General features: G+C 44.9%; 1 protein-coding gene across 4 annotated transcripts in view; it reads right to left on the bottom strand.

Moving 5' to 3' along the window:
- The window catches only part of rims2a (regulating synaptic membrane exocytosis 2a), a 193,429-nt gene that overhangs the window by 52,754 nt on the left and 120,153 nt on the right, over window positions 1-20,522 (bottom strand). For 2 of the 4 annotated variants that reach the window (XM_034288998.1, XM_034288997.1), the window contains 7 exons: window positions 19,755-19,914; window positions 17,885-17,953; window positions 14,294-14,432; window positions 13,952-14,059; window positions 6,726-6,854; window positions 3,806-3,991; window positions 2,089-2,201 (listed from right to left, as the gene is read on the bottom strand). In XM_034288998.1, coding sequence (XP_034144889.1) covers window positions 2,089-2,201; window positions 3,806-3,991; window positions 6,726-6,854; window positions 13,952-14,059; window positions 14,294-14,432; window positions 17,885-17,953; window positions 19,755-19,914 — 904 coding nt within the window. Of the gene's footprint in view, window positions 1-1,588; window positions 1,619-2,088; window positions 2,202-3,805; window positions 3,992-6,725; window positions 6,855-13,951; window positions 14,060-14,293; window positions 14,433-17,884; window positions 17,954-19,451; window positions 19,479-19,754; window positions 19,915-20,522 lie in introns of all 4 variants that reach the window. The other 2 variants (XM_034288994.1, XM_034288995.1) reach the window with 2 other exon arrangements.

Genomic DNA, 20,522 nt, shown 5'->3' with positions numbered 1-20,522 from the left:
GTAACCAATATGGTGCAATAATATGGATTGTGTTTGTCTAGATGGAAATACAATGGTACCATCTGACCTGGATAAAGCAGATGACTTGATCTACTTTGATTTCTGTCAATCAGAAATGTCAAACAAAATGTCCTGTTTGATCTAATCCCATCTGGTCCCAGCCCGGCCCGGCCCGGCCTCTATGGCTCAGCTCCACACGCAGAAACAGCTGCATTAGAGCCACCATGACATAAGACCTGGCAGCGGCCTACTGTAGGGATCTGGAGGAGTGTCAGCCAAGGGTCGGATCAATACATTACAATACATCCCCGAGTTGATATTATCCCTTCACTGCTGGGGGGAGGCACGGCGAGTGGAGAGACGGAGAGAGAGAGACAGAAAGAGCTGAGAGATAGAGAGAGGGAGGGAGAGATGGCGAGAGAGGGAGCAGGGAGGCTGGGAGAGAGGAGTGCTCATCGGTTCTGACAATGATGAACGAGTTCTGGAAGTGCTTTGACAAGTTCTCCAGCACTGCCTGGGCTTTCTTTCTTTCTCTGCTGCGATGGAGGTTCCACCCCTCTCCCCCCACCCCCTTCTCTCTGTCCCTCTCCACTCTCTCTCTCCCACCTTGCTGTCTCCCTCTGTCACCCCCCCACACACACACACCTTTCTACCTCTCCCGTGGCTCTCCTTCTCCAGTCACCACTAGATAATTCGTCCTTCACAACAAACTCTAGCCCGTTTCCTCCCTTCCATCATCATACCATTTCAGAATGTGACATGTTCTTTCACAGCTTCGGAAAATTTTTCGGGAGAGTTAAACTAACACAGAGGAGCAAAGGGAACCATTCACTCGCACAGATGAATCCAAACTGTTTAAGACACGATTCTGTCTGTGACTGAGACAAGACCAACAGCTTTCCGCGACAGAACATCACACTGTCTGTCCTGCTTAATATTCCAAATAAAGGAGAGAGGCTTTCAGTACAGGAGGTTGATGCTGGATTAACTCACCATGTGTAGCTAGTTGAAGTTACGGAGACACTGAGAGAGAATTCCCAATGTTTAAAACATAGAGCACTGCCTCAGATCTACACTGCAGCGCCCAGCGAGCCAGCTCACCGTGAGGTCAATACAGAATTGAGAACAGTCCAACAGGTAACACAACACAGTGGTCACGACTTGACAAAAAAACATGGAATCTACAATGATACATCACAACACTTACACAGCCTAAGTCCCAGCAGCAGGCTCTGAGGCTAGGCAAGGACACAGCACTAGGACACACACACTCAAAGGAGTGAGGAACGGGCACGCTGCAATACCCAGCGGGCCAGGGGGCTGTTAAGCCCCACGGTAACCAGGTCAATGTTCAGTAAGGGCACGGCATTTTGAAATGCAGCAAAAGAGGGATGTTCACCTTGAACTGGCCCAATAAAACACTGTTAATCATTAAGCGTGGCAAAAACTTTTTCTACACTTGCCCTACTGAACAGGACCCTGCCATTGCAGACAGGTTCAGTCTTTCAGAGGGAGGCACGGCTGCCATGGGAGTATGTAGCCCTCCCCACTCCTCTGAAAGTCCAAACCTACACTCTGAGTTACAGACCTTCACTAGGCTCTGTTCCTTCTCCATCTTCTGACGAAGGAATGGCAAAACAGAACCGAGTAGAAATGTTAAAAGAAAAAGAGCAGAAAATAATACAGAAACCAAGAGACAATGTCACCAATATTACCAGTTAGGTAACAATCAGGTTGTTGACACAGACAGACAGGCGGAGCTTAATAATGTTGGTACAGTCCTGAGACTCTCAACCAAGCTCTGTCATTGACGAGCAACTAACCACAAAGAACCAACGACAGTCATCAGTGAACCTTTCCCACTCAGAGATTTCTGGCAGAAAATACACTTGTTACGGCGCCATTCCGAGACAAAGCATTTCAAATAATTGATTGACACAGATGCTTTAATAAATATCCCACCTGCTCCAAATGAATTAACCAATGGGAAGAAACCTTAAGGTGTTGTCAACTAAACCAAACCAGGTCAGCCAGGCGCCAGTGAGGCCACTGAGTAGTAGAGTGGAAATAAACAAGCTGATGACTTACTTCTGCCCTTGGTCCCTGCGGGTGGAAGCTGTGGAAGTTGTCGACCTCCTCTCCTGTCGGACATGGGGGTACTGGTGGGACTGGTTTGGGCCGATCCACTGTGGGGGTTCGCCCTACGGAGGGGAGGGGGGACATAAAATGGTATAGTCCGGGTGAGCCAGGGGTCAGACACAGAGCGGACCGTGATTGGTTGGAAGGCCCCGGTCAAGCAGCAGTAGTACATTTCCCAGCGTGCTTTGCTTTGTCGTGTTAGAGGAGAGGATGGTTTGAGGCTGGTTGAAAAAAAAAAAACATTAACAACAAACAAACAAACTGGGTACGTACATCTACTGGGCTGGGTAATAAATCAAACAGGAGAACAGATTGTATCAAACACATAATATATGTCCCTTCACATATATACATGCTGGGTACAACTGTGGCCACGCTCAACCAGGGAGGCTGCAATGTAGCTGGATCAATGAGAACACATAAGGCATCAATTACCGGGCTGCATAACTGATTAAGTTACAAACAGGCTTTTACTTTTTTGTAATACATTTGCTATCTATCTATCATATTGTATGTGTTCTCAACGGATGGCTTTTTAGACTTTTGTTATGTTTTTACAGCATCTACCAGTTGAGCATGCGCATCGATTAAACACATTTGTATTGAAAAAGGTTATAGCTCTTTATGTAGAAGCACCAATGAACTACCGCACCTTAAAATTTAACTTCATTTGCACCAAACAAAAGTCTATGACCACAAGCGATTGCCTGAACATTTCTAGTATGAGAACCTGCTGTACCTTGATCATATTTACCATAAATGCGCATTTCAGATGATCAAGTGAATTTATTCCAGAGCTAAAACTATGATATAATGCATATGTTAAGTCATGCTAAAGAAATCTAGTAATCAGGAGGTTGCTTAAACAAAACCAGGTTTCCTAGTCTGTTAGCATCTACCTGTTGGTGAATTCCAAAGCAGATAAGCAATGATATTTGGCACATGACATGGTAGAAATAATGCAGCATCAGTTTTGTTTGGCATTGATCTGCAACAAAAACGATGTGTAAGTTATGAATCGCATGTTTCACTTGACCCATCAAGCTGAAAGTAAAGCGTGAGGACACCCATGGGCCTACAGTCAACGTAGACCAATGGGACCATGCGATCTTTACGGTCTACAAAAGGTTGAAATCAAAAACTCAAAGAAACAAAAGGTCATTACAGGCTAATAACACTACCAGGTAATGTCAGTAAAGAAGGGAAAGCACAATGGAGGCCCATCACTACTATACTCAGTCCAAGTATAAGTAGTGTGTTTCAAAACAAAAAATACTTCTATTCAGTCTACTAGCAGTCTGGAATGGGAAAGACAATGCAGCGCCGCTCGTTGCTTCAGGAAGGGGAGAAAGAACCTTTTAAAGTGGTGAGCTGGCGTGGATGCTGATTGGATGCTGGGTGGGTGGTAAGGGTTGGTTGCAGTGAGGCAGGCGGAGGGGGGTGGGTGTGGCTCTCTGGATTAGTGGGACAGCAGCTATGCAGTGGAGGCTGATGGGAGTAGGAATCAGGGGACGGGCTCATCGTAAATGGCCGGAAACGGAACGCTCGGGGGGGAAACCCAACCCAGGGATCCCGTCCTGTTCATTCCGTCCCAGGCGTTTCCCGCTGAGCCCGTCCCCTGACTTAAAGGGACACCAGCCTCCCCTAGCCCTGTCGGTCTGGTCACCTCGTTAAGGCAGGTGAGGGAGGGGCGGAGCGTCCGGAGGGTAAAGACGGCATGGACCTCATGAGGGTGGAGTCGGGCCGCTCCGTGGACCGCGAGCGGGAGGTGGCGACGCGCTCTAGCGCGGGACGCTGGTCAGCTGACCTGGACCTGCTGTGATACTCGTGTCTATCCACGGCCCCATGGTTCCTGCAAAACGTTAGTGAGAGAAGGGAAGGAAGGCAGGAGCTCAGTGGGACAGCTGATGACGACCAGATGATATGACACGGCACAGTGCTGCACGGCCCGGCTCCACGGGCCACCTCCCAGAGGGCCCTGCCCAACACCTACAGCAGCAACAAGGCAAGGCAGGGGGTCTGGGGGGGTGGGGGGGGTGGGGGAAGGGGGTGGGACAGGCAGCGGACGGTGTGTCCCTCATCTGCGGTACTGTACGTGGCTGACTGACTTTTTCGGTCTCGGTCTGCGACTGAGGTAGTCTGGTTAAGCGGTCAGAGAACTGTGGAACAGCATTCAGAGTTGCTTTCCATTCAGCCTACTGGGTTACTATTCAGCCTCCTGTACTGTACACGCCATTGTAAAATGGAACAGAAATTTAGTTGGAAAAATAAAAGCAAAAATACAATTTTTGGCACTTCAAGCTGTTTGAAAAGATTATGCAATTTACGTACATGGATAAAAATGACATGTAGCCACCCAGGATTGTGTTCAATAAAAAATAATATACATCTTAAATTCCGCTGTAAGCATCATCATAAGCAACAATAAATATGAACTGATATCATGCATACTGTATACTTTTGATCAGTTTACCCTGGTATCACAACAGTTAGAAATACCACAGTTAGATACACATTCAGATTCAGAGTCAATGCAAATGCTCATCAAGCAAGCCCAAAACTTAAATCATTGTATTTAATTGTGTGTAAAATACAATATTTTGACTGGATGTAGGTTATAAACTGACAAGGGCAGCATTCACAAAAACAATAACAGACACCAAACACTGAGAACATGGTGATAGCCTAATCAAATAGTGAATGTTGTCCAGCAGAGGCTACACTTTCTACATCCTTTTGCACCTCAGCCAAACCCAATAGCGGATGCTCATGATGTTGTAGACTAGCCACTAGCCAACCGCAACACTTCCACTTCATTAGCTATTGAATGGCCTATGCTGCCTTTAACAGCGATGATTGCCATGATAATCATAAGTGGTTAACTTTGAGGTAGTTAAGTTCAGGCGTTGGCTTGAACAATAAAGGAGGTCTAAAAAATCATTAGTTACTGAAGGTGTGCTGTGATGAATTCTGTAGCATGTCATTTTTCCTTCTATCCATTTCTCTCATTCAGGATATCCCCTAGGGATTTTAACTCAGACTGAAATATGAACAAACAGCCCAGTTCTGTTGAGAGAGATTGTAGTAACACTCTGACAGAACCGTACGTACTTATCTTCTACAGCAGAAACATTTCAATTATAATTCTACTAAAAAGAGATCTACTCGACAATTGCTGTGGTAATCACTGTCCTACTGCTGTTAAAATTGAACATCCTCTAAAGTAGTTCAAATTAGACCCTTTTAAAGGACACTTTTAAGGGACACTTCTAGACTCTAGTTCTAGATGAGATCCCAAAACTCTGGAGTCAAGTTCTAGATGAGATCCCCAAACTCTAGAGTCTAGTTCTCCAGCCAACAGGGTGAGAAGCCTTGTCTCTGTCTTGGCCACAGAAGAAAGAGAAGGAACACATTTAGAATGGGAGTGAAAGGGAGCTCTATTCTCCACTCCTCTCCTGTGTGAGTGCAATGTTCATGGGGACCATTCATCACCCTGCCTGTCCCCAAGCAGACGGACAGAAAAGCTATCTGGGCCTCGCTCGGGTTGTGACACATTAATAGTCATTTACGCAGCTGTAGTTATGACGACTCATCTTTTTTAATCCGGGAAGACAATGTGTGTCACTGTTGATTGACAGCCAGGTGGCAGCAATGGGAGAAGAGCTATTTCCAGTGTTCCTCCGGGGAGTGGCAGAGAAGCCACGCTCCAAACGCCCACTACCTCCTGGATAACACACTGGTTTAGATGCCTGGGAGGCCCCGCTGAGCTGGCACATCACAACCCCCGGCCTGGCACACCCACCTGAGGGAACCTGAACCTGTGCCATCACTCCGCTGGCAGACTGAGCTGCCCACAACACACACTCTTAATGAGAGTCATTCAGGGCCCAACAGAAGAAACTGACATTCCCTCAGATCAGGCAGCATGGGAGAGAAATGTCCAGTTGCAAATCTGGCCACCGACTAAAGATATTAACAATGGTTGAGACCTTTCCGACATACTTGGAGAGGATGACTCCCGTACAGATCAATCAGCATCACCAGAAAAACAATAATGAGAGTTGCAATGAGGGAGGGTTCGAGAGGCAGGCGTGCATTCATAAAGCTACAAACTTTACCAAGATGAGCGTCCAAACACCGACTGTCCGGTTGCTTGATGCAGCCCTTACGTTAGATCCAGAGCTAAGCATCAGAGCTATCATTGCCGGGCAAGCATGTATTCACAACAGGACAACATGGATCACAAACAGGTTTTGCCTTCTTAGGGTAGACTAGGCACGACACAACACATCAACAGACTACCACACAGGTGTCCCAACTGACGTGGAGACACCAGAGCTCGCTGCGACCTCAATATCACATAGCAATAGGAAGGAGGTTGTGTGATTTATGTTTCAACAACACAACCGGAGCAGAGCTGTGATGACATGTTCCATCCAGAATCAGATATCACCCAGGATATCTAGTGTGGGTCATCACCTTTTACAATGACATATAGAAAACATGTCATACAGACGAGTACAGAGAAAAAAAAGAGCCACAGGATGTCCGACGGTGACTTCACAGAGACACTGTAAGGTGAGTACCTCGGGTGGTCACAGTCGAAGGAAGCCGAGGAGGAGTATGCACCCTCAGACTGCGCTCGCGACATCCTAGTGGAGCGCAGTAACCTGACAGCCTCTTCTCGACTGATGTTGGATATGCGGTGGTTGCGGCTGGCGAAAAGACAGCAGTCAGAGGGGTTCAGTGTGTGTTTCATTAATGCTTCAATACCAGCGTGGTCAGGTGGGAGAGAGAGAAGGACACCTGTGGACAGAACCTGGTTTTCACATTACTGTGGAGAAGGTTGGGGACACCTGAAGAGGTCGGACCGACTCTTTAGACCGCTAAGGGGACAGTGGATCGGGGCTTGATCTGATCAAAACATCCAGCTACCCCATTGTGGATGGTGGCCACCATAAGAGCTGTGTATCACATTTATAAGATTCATATACCTTCATTTTCACTGAACATAACACAGGGTTAGCTTGGGCAAGGACAACTACCTCTGCTGGACAACTCTAAATAAACATAAAAAACTGGAAACTAAAAAATTTCACAGTATTGACAGGCTAGTTTGCTTTATGATTTTATAACCCCGTTTCAAAAAAAGTTAAGACACTGTGTGAAATGCAAAATGAAAACAGAATGCAATGATATGCAAATCTTTTATCACTAGATTTAATAGAAAATGTGTGCAAAGACAACATATCAAATGTTGAAACAGAGACATTCTATTTTTTTGGGATAAATACATTTAAAATGTTATGCCAGCAATACTTTTCAAAAAAGTTGGGCAGGGGCATGTTCACCACTGTGTTGCATCACCTCTTTATTTAACAATTTTCTATAAGCGTTTGGGAACTGAGGAGACCAGTTGCTGTAGTTTTGAAAGTTAAATGCACTCCAATTCTTGATTGATATAAGATTTCAGCTACTCAACAGGTCAGGGTCTCCTTTGTCATATTTTCTGTTTCATAATGCGCCAAATGTTTTCAATGGGTGGCAGGCAGGACAGTTTAGCACCAGGACTCTTTTACTACAGAGCCATGCTGTTGTAATAGATAGTAGAATGTGGTTTGGCATTGTCTTGCTGAAATAAGTAAGGCCTTCCCTGAAAAAGACGTTGTCTGGACGGCAGCATATGTTGCTCCAAAGCCTGTATATATTGTTCAGCATTAATGGTGCCTACCTAGATGTGCAAGTAAACCATGCCATGCGCTAATGCACCCCTATACCATCACGGTTACTAGTTTGTGAACTGGGCGCTTATAATAAACCAAAAGGTCCCTCCCCTCTTTAGCACGTAAGAAGCAGAATCCATAATACACAAAAATTATTTCAATTTTGATTAATCAGTCCAAAGGACAGATTTCTACTTTGCCTCAGGGTATCTTAAATGATACCGAGCCCAGAGAAGGCGGCGTTGCTCGTAATGCGTTGCTCGTATGAACTTATAAGTGGCCATGTATTTTTCAAGAAACATTAACATTTCTCAGTTTCAACATTTTATATGTTGTCTTTGTAAAAATAGGGTAAAAATTATTTGCACATCATTTATTTTATTTTTTTTTACATTTTACACAGCATCCCAACTTTTTTGGAACCTGGGTTGTATCTAAGATAACAAATAACTGGCATAATTAAATGTCCACCAAAAAAGATGTTGAAAAATCATGAAATAATGGATGATCTATGAAATGTGGAGAAAGCAGAAAAAAGCAGTGACTGGGTGAAGGAGTGACTGGGTGGAGGAGTGACTGGGTGGAGAAGTGACTAGGTGGAGTGACTGGGTGAAGGAGTGACTGGGTGAAGGAGTGACTGGGTGGAGGAGTGACTGGGTGGAAGAGTGAATGAGTGGAGAAGAAACTGAATGGAGGAGTGACTGGGTGGAGTGACTGGGTGGAGTGACTGGGTGGAAGAGTGAATGAGTGGAGAAGAAACTGAATGGAGGAGTGACTGGGTGGAGGAGTGAATGAGTGGAGGAGTAACTGAGTGGAGGAGTGACTGGGTGGAGGAGTGACTAGGTGGAGTGACTGAGTGGAGGAGTGAATGAGTGGAGGAGTAACTGAGTGGAGGAGTGACTGGGTGGAGTGACTGGGTGGAGGAGTAACTGATTGGAGGAGTGACTGGGTGGAGGAGTAAATGAATGGAGGAGTGACTGGGTGGAGGAGTGACTGGGTGGTGACTGAGTGGAGGAGTAACTGATTGGAGGAGTGACTGGATGGAGGAGTGACTGGGTGGAGTTACTGGGTGATCTCCATCCTGCATGGATGACATGTATGGGTTATAGAGTGGTCTCTTGAAATCCCCTGTGTACAAAATGCACACACATTACTCTGTATACATTACTCATATATACCTGTCTAGAAGGGGGAATATATACCTGTCTGGAAGGGAGAATATATGCCTGTCTGGAAGGGGGAATATATGCCTGTCTGGAAGGGGGAATATATGCCTGTCTGGAAGGGGGAATATATTCCAGTCTGCAAGTAGGGACAATATACCTGTCTGGAAGGGGGGAATATATACCTGTCTGGAAGTAGGTAATTTATACCTGTCTGGAAGGGGGGAATATATACCTGTCTGGAAGTAGGTAATTTATACCTGTCTGGAAGTAGGTAATTTATACCTGTCTGGAAGGGGGGAATATATACCTGTCTGGAAGTAGGTAATTTATACCTGTCTGGAAGTAGGTAATTTATACCTGTCTGGAAGTAGGTAATTTATACCTGTCTGGAAGGAGGGAATATATACCTGTCTGGAAGGGGGGAATATATACCTGTCTGGAAGGGGGGAATATATACCTCTCTGGAAGGGGGAATATATACCTGTCTGGAAGGAGGGAATATATACCTGTCTGGAAGGGGGAATATATACCTGTCTGGAAGGGGGAATATATACCTGTCTGGAAGGGGGAATATATACCTGTCTGGAAGGGGGAATATATACCTGTCTGGAAGGGGGAATATATACCTGTCTGGAAGGGGGAATATATACCTGTCTGGAAGGGGGAATATATACCTGTCTGGAAGGGGGAATATATGCCTGTCTGGAAGGGGGAATATATGCCTGTCTGGAAGGGGGAATATATTCCAGTCTGCAAGTAGGGACAATATACCTGTCTGGAAGGGGGGAATATATACCTGTCTGGAAGTAGGTAATTTATACCTGTCTGGAAGGGGGAATATATACCTGTCTGGAAGGGGGAATATATACCTGTCTGCCCAGAACACCATGCATAGTGTAGTCAGTGGCTTTGGCTGTGGAACACAGAGTTGGGTTTTGTGTCTGTGTCATTAAAACAACACAGAACTGCAGCTTGACTTTAGACAGTGAGACAGACTGACTGACACACAGACAGACAGGGGATGGAAGAACATGCACTGTCAGGTTAACATCTACCTGGGATCCTTCTGCTGATCATCACTAGGTTGACTGTGTCTGGTTCGAGGTAGGGTGAGAAAATGGCTGCGACAAGAGAGACATGAAGGAAGAGAACAGAGACATGGTTGTATGGGGCTGAATGGGAGAGAGGAGGAGACAGTACAGAGACATGGTTGTATGGGGCTGAATGGGAGAGAGGAGGAGACAGTACAGAGACATGGTTGTATGGGGCTGAATGGGAGAGAGGAGGAGACAGTACAGAGACATGGTTGTATGGGGCTGAATGGGAGAGAGGAGGAGACAGTACAGAGACATGGTTGTATGGGGCTGAATGGGAGAGAGGAGGAGACAGTACAGAGACATGGTTGTATGGGGCTGAGTGGGGAGAGAGGAGGAGACAACAGAGACTTGGTTGTATGGGGCTGAATGGGGAGAGAGGAGGAGACAACAGAGACATGGTTGTATGGGGCTGAATGGGGAGAGAGGAGGAGACAACAGAGACTTGGTTGTATGGGGCTGAGTGGGGAGAGAGGAGGAGACAACAGAGACTTGGTTGTATGGGGCTGAGTGGGGAGAGAGGAGGAGACAACAGAGACATGGTTGTATGGGGCTGAATGGGGAGAGAGGAGGAGACAACAGAGACATGGTTGTATGGGCCTGAATGGGGGGAGAGGAAGAGACAGAACAGAGACATGGCTGTATGGGCCTGAATGGGGGGATGAAGGGATGATGTTGGTGCAGTCCGTCCTCAGGTTAGAACATACATGATGAAGCGCCAATCTGACTGTAATGTGATGCTGCTGCAAACCAACTGGACTCAATGACAAAACAAAACCCAAACATACACACATATGTTGAAAACATACACACTTTCAAATGTTGAAAACAGGCAGTACAAAACAACTATTATTAATTAGTGTACACTGGGTTTATGGATGTGGCTCAAAATCAAACCCTGTTCACTATAGAGTGCACTCATTCTAAACTAATGGCCTATATAATCAATATGGTGTCTTTTGGACACACACAATGACGATCCAATGATCTCCTGTTACCGATTTCTCTACTTTTTTAATAAATAACAGCAGTAGCTGATGAAGGAGTAGCTGAAATACAGCCTTAGCAACTGTCTGTCAAACACAATCTAGATAAGTGCATGTTCAGTGTCTGGCCCTGATTTAGGCTGCATCTGCTGTCCTAGCTCCAGAAATATCAAATAAATGTAATTGGACGAGGGAAGTAAGGAAATAAGTAGGGGTAGCAGGACTGTGCCAAGGCTGGGCTGTGTGCCTGAGATGCAGGACTGTGCCAAGGCTGGGCTGTGTGCCTGAGATGCAGGACTGTGCCAAGGCTGGGCTGTGTGCCTGAGATGCAGGACTGTGCCAAGGCTGAGTTGTGTTTCTGAGATGTAGGACTGTGCCAAGGCTGAGCTGTGTGCCTGAGATGCAGGACTGTGCCAAGGCTGGGCTGTGTGCCTGAGATGCAGGACTGTGCCAAGGCTGAGCTGTGTGTCTGAGATGCAGGACTGTGCCAAGGCTGAGTTGTGTTTCTGAGATGTAGGACTGTGCCAAGGCTGAGCTGTGTGCCTGAGATGCAGGACTGTGCCAAGGCTGAGCTGTGTGCCTGAGATGCAGGACTGTGCCAAGGCTGAGCTGTGTGCCTGAGATGCAGGACTGTGCCAAGGCTGGGCTGTGTGGCTGAGATGCAGGACTGTGCCAAGGCTGAGTTGTGTTTCTGAGATGTAGGACTGTGCCAAGGCTGAGCTGTGTGCCTGAGATGCAGGACTGTGCCAAGGCTGGGCTGTGTGCCTGAGATGCAGGACTGTGCCAAGGCTGGGCTGTGTGCCTGAGATGCAGGACTGTGCCAAGGCTGGGCTGTGTGCCTGAGATGCAGGACTGTGCCAAGGCTGAGTTGTGTTTCTGAGATGTAGGACTGTGCCAAGGCTGAGCTGTGTGCCTGAGATGCAGGACTGTGCCAAGGCTGGGCTGTGTGCCTGAGATGCAGGACTGTGCCAAGGCTGAGCTGTGTGTCTGAGATGCAGGACTGTGCCAAGGCTGAGTTGTGTTTCTGAGATGTAGGACTGTGCCAAGGCTGAGCTGTGTGCCTGAGATGCAGGACTGTGCCAAGGCTGAGCTGTGTGCCTGAGATGCAGGACTGTGCCAAGGCTGAGCTGTGTGCCTGAGATGCAGGACTGTGCCAAGGCTGGGCTGTGTGGCTGAGATGCAGGACTGTGCCAAGGCTGAGTTGTGTTTCTGAGATGTAGGACTGTGCCAAGGCTGAGCTGTGTGCCTGAGATGCAGGACTGTGCCAAGGCTGAGCTGTGTGCCTGAGATGTAGGACTGTGCCAAGGCTGAGCTGTGTGTCTGAGATGTAGGACTGTGCCAAGGCTGAGCTGTGTGTCTGAGATGCAGGACTATGCCAAGGCTGAGCTGTGTGTCTGAGATGTAGGACTGTGCCAAGGCTGAGCTGTGTGCCTGAGATGCAGGACGGTGCCAAGGCTGACCTGTCAACGGGATCTGTCATCAGCGCCACAGAAAAAGGTCTAGAATGGGAATGGCCTGGACTGACTTGAGTAGGGTCTGTTCTAGGGTGTTCCTCTGAAGCCAGATGTGATGGTTTTTATATTATCTATCCAGATAATACTATGGTAACTATAACCTATCCAGGTTATAATATGGTGACTATAATCTATCCAGGTTATAATATGGTGACTCCAAACTATCCAGGTTATAATATGGTGACTATAATCTATCCAGGTTATAATATGGTGACTATAATCTATCCAGGTTATAATATGGTGACTCCAAACTATCCAGGTTATAATATGGTGACTATAATCTATCCAGGTTATAATATTGTGACTATAATCTATCCAGGTTATAATATGGTGACTCCAAACTATCCAGGTTATAATATGGTAACTATAACCTATCCAGGTTATAATATGGTGACTATAATCTATCCAGGTTATAATATGGTGACTACAAACTATCCAGGTTATAATATGGTGACTATAATCTATCCAGGTTATAATATGGTGACTATAATCTATCCAGGTTATAATATGGTGACTCCAAACTATCCAGGTTATAATATGGTGACTATAATCTATCCAGGTTATAATATTGTGACTATAATCCATTCAGATAATACTATGATGACTATAATCTATCCAGGTTGTAATATGGTGACTATAATCTATCCAGGTTGTAATATGGTGACTATAATCTATCCAGGTTGTAATATGGTGACTATAATCTATCCAGGTTATAATATGGTGACTATATTCTATCCAGGTTATAATATGGTGACTATAATCAATCCAGGTTATAATATGGTGACTAAAATCTATCCAGATAATCTCCAGTATATTGGCCTGTGTTTAAATTGTAGCTGTGTGGGTTCCATCCCAAATTACACCCTATTTCAGATTGACCAGAGAGATGACCAGAGCTCTACAGGCCCAGGTCAGGGAAAAGGGGGCCATTTGGGAGGCAGACGTTGATCCCCTCTCAGCTTTAGTAAGGCAACAAGAGTTGAACACAAAGAAGAGACGTGATTAGTTGACACTCCACCTATTGCAGGACAACAGAGGAGATGGTGCCTTCAGGGAAGTGTTAGGGGAAATGAGACAGACTGCTCTGTGAACCAGAAGTGCTCGTGGTCTTAGTCTCCCACTGAAAGAAAACATCTGAAAGCATGGGGCAGATGAAACAGCAGTGTGGTTGTGTTCAAGAGGCAGCTCGCTGAAGCTCGGTAACCTGCCTGAGACCGGCACATTAGCGTCAGGGTGGACTTCAGCTCAGTGATCTGGTAGACAACCCAGGTTTCAAAGCCACTCAGTCCCAACAGGCTGTTTGGCTGTGTGTGAACCAGGTGTATCTACCTGTCAGGTGAGTGGGGGTCATCAGACGCACTGCGCCGGTCCACTCTACTGGAGGAGCTGTACTGAGACGAGACGGGGTCAATGTCATAGCCTGGGTCCAGACCTCCGCTGTATGCAACAGAATCACTGGATCACCCCTTTAAACTGTACAGTCACAGTAAAAACTCCCCACAGTGTCACCTAGTGGCTCGGGGGAGGCACCTCCTGGGCATAATACTATCAACGGAATTCTGAGTGAGATCCCATTTTGGTCAAACCTACTACTCCCTGTGTGGTGCAGTCTGGCATGGATGTTTTTAGGAGGGGGGTTTAAAACTTGGGATGCTGGGGGTGGGGGGTTACCTCTGTGGAGGGGGTACGCTGGGAGACCGTGACCGTGCCCGGTTCATGTCCGCCGACCGCGAGCAGTGGTTGGATGACATGGCCTGTTCAGGTACGGACAACGTGGAGCTATGGAGGTCTCTGCCGTTCTGTCGGTAGTCTGGAGACAGAAAGGGGGAGAGAGAGACAAACAGATGAAGAGGGGGAGAGAGAGACAAACAGATGAAGAGGGGGAGAGAGAGACAAACAAGTGGAGAGGGGGAGAGAGAGACAAACAAGTGGAGAGGAGGAGAGAAAGACAAACAAGTGGAGAGGGGGAGAGAGAGACAAACAAGTGGAGAGGGGGAGAGAGAGACAAACAAGTGGAGGGGGGAGAGAGACACAAACATGTGGAGGGGGAGAGAGACAAACAGATGAAGAGGGGGAGAGAGAGACAAAACAGATAGAGAGTCATTCATTGTTCTGAGCCCTAGACAGCCTCTATTTCTGTGTGTGTGTGTGTGTGTTTTGTTGGCTAGGCAGCACTAAATGATCTGGTAGGAGAGTATAACTTTCACTCTCTATTGACACTGCATGTAGATTAAATTAAACTAGCATGCTGTCAATGACAGTACAACATACTGTCATGCAAAATACTGTCATACAAAACACTGCCATCAAACATACTGTAATACAAAATACTGTCGTACAAAATACTGCCATACAAAATACTGCCATAAAAAATACTGTAATTGACTAAGAAATTAACCCAGCACAGGGGCTAATAACCCATGATTATTAAGCCCTTTTAAAAGCCATGAAACAGCCTGTCCTGCTTTGCATCTCCACTTGCACTAAACATCTATCTATACGCTTGTCTGGTATTAACAACTTGCAGGTTAATATAAAGGAATTCACTTTCTCTGATCACAGGAGTAACAACACAAACAGGTGCATGAAGTACAACTCCAGGCAGGACTCAGCTGGACGATGGTGGGCCCTCTTTTGGTCAGTTTAGGTGAACAGAGGAAGAGTTTCCTTCAGCAGCAGACAATCCACTGCACCACACTGTCACTCAGAATGTTAGATTTGCAGGTAATTTGATAAGACTGACAACTACGCATAATAAACACATCACATTAATTGGCTTGACTTAACACCTACAAGATTTTAATGGTTCATCCAATCATATATGCTGACCTCTAAACTTGCATTACAAATTAATGTGTATTTTATTTTATTTGACATTTTTAGAGCATTTTTACTATAAACCTTTTAGAAGTTGCACACAGAGGTGTAACAGCTGATGGCCTTGAGGCCCTGAGTATTAAAATAAATGCTGAAGCCATGAAAATTGAAATAAATGAGGGCTCGGTCTCAAATTAATATTCATATGATTCAAGTCATTTCAGTTCTACTTTTATTGCATAAAACATGAAAATAGCTTTCAAACAGCAGAAACATTATAATGACTTTTCCTGCTAGACTGATGAGTCCATTGAACTTGAATGAGTTCATTATTCACTGATCACCCACGTCCAGGAGCCGTGGTTAAGGTCAGTGATTTGCACTATTAAAATTGATTGATATTCAATAGAGTGTACAGCACAGTAAAATTAGCTAAACACAACCGTGAATTAAAGCTACGATCAGGATGGAAACATAAGAACATGGTGGAAAGTTAACCTTCACAGGTAGTTTATTATTTAGAAATGTTTGCAAATTTTTATTAGAAAATGTTACATTGAAGGAACCATGTTAACTGAACTTGTTAACTTAACTTTCATGAGTATGTACATTACGTTAAAATAATTCACAATCAAGTCATATCAAATAATAACTCTACTTCAAATATTAGTGGAGACAACAGACATGAAACCAGTTACAACAGACATCATTCCATTTCTTCATCGAAACCCATCACTCTCTTAACGATCAGCAGCAAGACGTCTGGGCTAGTTACATATACAACCTCGGCAAAGATTAAGTGACCACCACCTTTTTCTTTCCTTTCCAATAAAATCAAAAAGGAAGGTTTTGAGTGAGGAACAAAAGGGTTAAAATTAAGAGACCAGTGCAAATTGAACGCTTCTGTTCCTCACTCAAAACTTTCCTGTTAAACTTTTTTGGAAAGGAAAGAAAAAAGGTGCAGTGGTCTCTTAATTTCTTCCGGAGCTGTATATAGAGAATCACTCAATTAACTTGTCTAAACCAGCAGAAAGGAGTGACTGCATAAGAGCTCAACCTAGTAAAAACAACAGAAGTGGCATCTAATTCAGGGAGAGGAAAAGCAATTAAAAGACCAGCAGATGAAACCTATCAATCTATTTCTCCTGTGAATGGTTATCATCTCTAAGTACAGTATCTTTAGTGCAGTATCAGCACCTTGATATGGAGAAGTTAGGAATAAATGGAATTCGCCTAAATATCTGGGAAAACAAAGGTGGAAGAAATGGATAGAAGGGAAGCAGAAAGAAAGGGAGAGAGAAAGAGCGAGTGACAGAGAGACAGAGAAAGGGAGAGAAGATGGCGTGGAGATGGGTATTCCCAATGAGCGTTGTAAGAGAGAAGGGTGAGGAGAATGTTAAAGAGGTGGGAGGGTTTCCTCTTCTATTACACACACAAGCACCCACACACACACACATTTGGAATTTCTATCAAAGCGAGGACCAACATGTAAAACCCTTGCAACAATGTTTTTCCCTACCTCTAAACTAATCCTGACCCGAAAAACCTAATCCTAAAATATTGCATTTTGTAAGGGCTGGCAAAATGTCCTCCCTTCCCCGATTTGGAAATTTTTATATTTGAGGACACAAACAAACCCCTAAATACAGTAGAGTAGGTGCAACCTATATGTAGTTATATGTAGGTATAGTAACCGACTCTCTCTCTGGCAAGAGCATCTTCAATGTGCAGCATTGCCAGGCTGACACTAGTGTTAGTAGTGACGGTACAAACAGGGAGTCAAAGCAGAGTATCTAGATATACTGTAGAGACAGGGTGTCAAAGCAGAGTATCTAGATATACTGTTGAGACAGGGTGTCAAAGCAGAGTATCTAGATATACTGTAAAGACAGGGTGTCAAAGCAGAGTATCTAGATATACTGTAGAGACAGGGTGTCAAAGCAGAGTATCTAGATATACTCTAGAGACAGGGTGTCAAAGCAGAGTATCTAGATATACTCTAGAGACAGGGTGTCAAAGCAGAGTATCTAGATATACTGTAGAGACAGGGTGTCAAAGCAGAGTATCCAAATATACTGTAGAGACAGGGTGTCAAAGCAGAGTATCCAAATATACTGTAGAGACAGGGTGTCAAAGCAGAGTATCTAGATATACTGTAGAGACTGGGTGTCAAAGCAGAGTATCTAGATATACTGTAGAGACTGGGTGTCAAAGCAGAGTATCTAGATATACTGTAGAGACAGGTTGTCAAAGCAGAGTATCTAGATATACTGTAGAGACAGGGTATCAAAGCAGAGTATCTAGCTTCTGTAAAAACTGGGAGTCGAAGTGAGTTGTTGCTGTAGAGAATGGGTGTCAAGGCAGAGTAACTAGCTACTCAACAGACAGGAGTCAATGCAGAGTATATGGTCAGAGCAGAGCATCTAGAGTAAATAGGTATCTTACCTGACACTACACCAACACCATCTTCGCAATCATAGTCAGAGATCTCACTGTCACTGATTCTCTGAGATCCTGGAGGAGAGATGAGGAAAGAAGAGAAAATGGAGAGAGGTTAGTTTACTCCAGTCATGGTCTTTCCTCTTCCTCTAGTCACACCAAGACTCTGTGGCCTAGTTGCTACAAAAGTTTTCCAATTGGTCTTGTCCAATGCCCCAGCTGTGGACATGGTCAGGGAAGGCCATAGTCACAGAACTAAATAGAACATTATCTTTATTGTATATTTATTGTCAGTAACCATAATCAGGAAACAATAAAAAAAAATGTATTTATGTATAGGCTTTCTTGACTTTGCTTTGCTTTCTTGTCTTAGTTGAATTTTATTAATTTACCATTTAACTGCATTTAACGAATAACAAAAATATAACATTATTTGAAGAGAATAACTTTAAGATATGCAAAGAAATTGAGAGACACGATGTCAGATGTAATAAGGTTGTGATCCACCCCATAATAACAGGCAAAAGCTTCAATGATTTCATGACGGTGCTTTGAACTGGAATGTCAATCATTTGTCTCTACCATCTTCAAAAACCCTCCTTCATCCCTCTCTCCTGTCCTCCCCCCACCTCCCTTATCCCTCTATCCATCCCTTATCATTCTATCCCACCACCCCCCTTTCTCTCTCACTGCCTTGCATAAAACCGGGCTGATTTTCTGACATCTTCACTGTTACGTCAACTTAAATGAAGTGGACACTTGGGCTTTTTCAGGAATGACAAGTGCTGCATTCTGGCACCGGATCTATCAGACCACTTTCTCTCTCTCTCTCCCTCGTCTCAGACGGGCAAAAACGGTTTTACTGTTCCAGTTTTGGAGCTGTCAGCTCTTTCACCTCCAGTTAATACACATACACTTAGTCATGCACACACACCACACCATAGTTGCAGGGTGAACAAACTGATCAGAATCTTTCCTACACTAAAATATCTATAGCATTGAGTGGTAGCAGATTTCATCTCTACAGAGTTTAATAATACTAGGGAATGTGGACTGTATAATACCACTGGAAAATAACATGAATCCATAATAATACCACAAATAGCAACCACTGAGTAAATCTATTCTCTCTGATAATAATCCCTAGTCTTAGCTTAGACACATTAGATTAGTGAAACAATTGTAACACATCAGAAACCAAGTGACAAGTAAACAAGCAAAGGAGAAGAACAAACCACCACAAGATCTGTCTTTTTTTTTTTTCAAGGGAAAATGATGGCATTGGGTGGGATATAGGACAACGCCTTTCCCTGGGAAGGAAAGGGACAGAATTGATGGATCTGGCGGCCCAGAGAAACCCGGGGGCCCAGAGTCTGATCATCAGACGGCCATGTTGTCTAAGGCCTGTGGTGGAGTGGAGAAGGAACAGAGTGAAGATCGGGGAGATTGCGGGATGGCAGGAAGATGATGAGAATTTGCAGTTAGAGAACAGGGCAGACGGACTGGAGCAGAGGGAGAAGACGGAATCATCACACGAACAGGAACGCTAAGGAGGAACATGTGGGGCTGTTACCTGAATTGTACGAATATGGCCCTTTGTCTTTAGTATCAGGTCGAGTTGAGAGAGATAAGAAAACAGACAACACTTAATGAACATTCTAATAGCGACAAAGACTTCATAAATCATCACAACTTTGTCAGACAGGCAGAGGAAGTGGGTAACCAGGAACCCTGCTGGCCACCATACTGAGAACATCACTTTTCGAAATCCTCATTCCTCTATTTTGGCTGTGCATGTTTTTCGACAAGCTGTCCCGACAGTTTTAGTATGAGGACTGGGTTTGAGGTTCTGGATGAGGCCGGAGAGGCAACCTACTCTGTATGGGCAGCCTCCGTGAGGGGCTCTCTCCGTGGAGGTGTCTGCGCTGGGTGTTGGGGGAGGCGCGGGGGAGGGGCATGGAGGACACATCGTGGGTCTGCAGCTTGTACCAGTGGGGCTCGTCATCCAGCAGAGCTGTCTCCAGCTCTATCAGGATCTACAGGAGAAACGCACCAACATCAGTATTTACAGACACACTCCAGGGCTGGGCAGACCAAGACGTCCACATCCCCGTCTCAGCATATCTATTGCCTATTGTCCTGGCAGTACGGTGTAGTAAAACATGGGTCAATTCCCAACAAATCTCAAGTTTTCTGGATTTCCTGCTTATTTACTCCTTTCTGATCGCAAGACTGTTCCAACCAGGATTTCTGGAAATCCTTGGGAATTTATGGAAAATTACTAGAATTATGCAAACCTGGCAGTGAGAACAGAGTATGTGCTGATGTTCCATTAGATCTCATGGGTCTACGACATCAATCCCCAGGAGCCTATTATCCTTCTTATGGAACATAGGATTTTATCAAGAGCTTGATCCCATTGGTAGGATTGACTGAGCTGTTTGAATTACTATCCAATTCTTGACTGGATGGATATTATGAGGTCATTACTAATACATCAGAAATGGAAGGATGGATATGATTGACATTATATCAAAGATGGATGTGCTTATATTATATCAAATATGGATAGATAACTGCCTGGTTTGGTTAAAATTCTTTCAGAGATGTATGGATGAGTGCCTGAGTCTAGTTTCTAATCTGT

This window comes from Esox lucius, chromosome 20 (assembly GCF_011004845.1).
Source record: "Esox lucius isolate fEsoLuc1 chromosome 20, fEsoLuc1.pri, whole genome shotgun sequence".
Classification (NCBI taxonomy): domain Eukaryota; kingdom Metazoa; phylum Chordata; class Actinopteri; order Esociformes; family Esocidae; genus Esox; species Esox lucius.
This window is presented reverse-complemented; position numbering and strand designations above follow the sequence as displayed.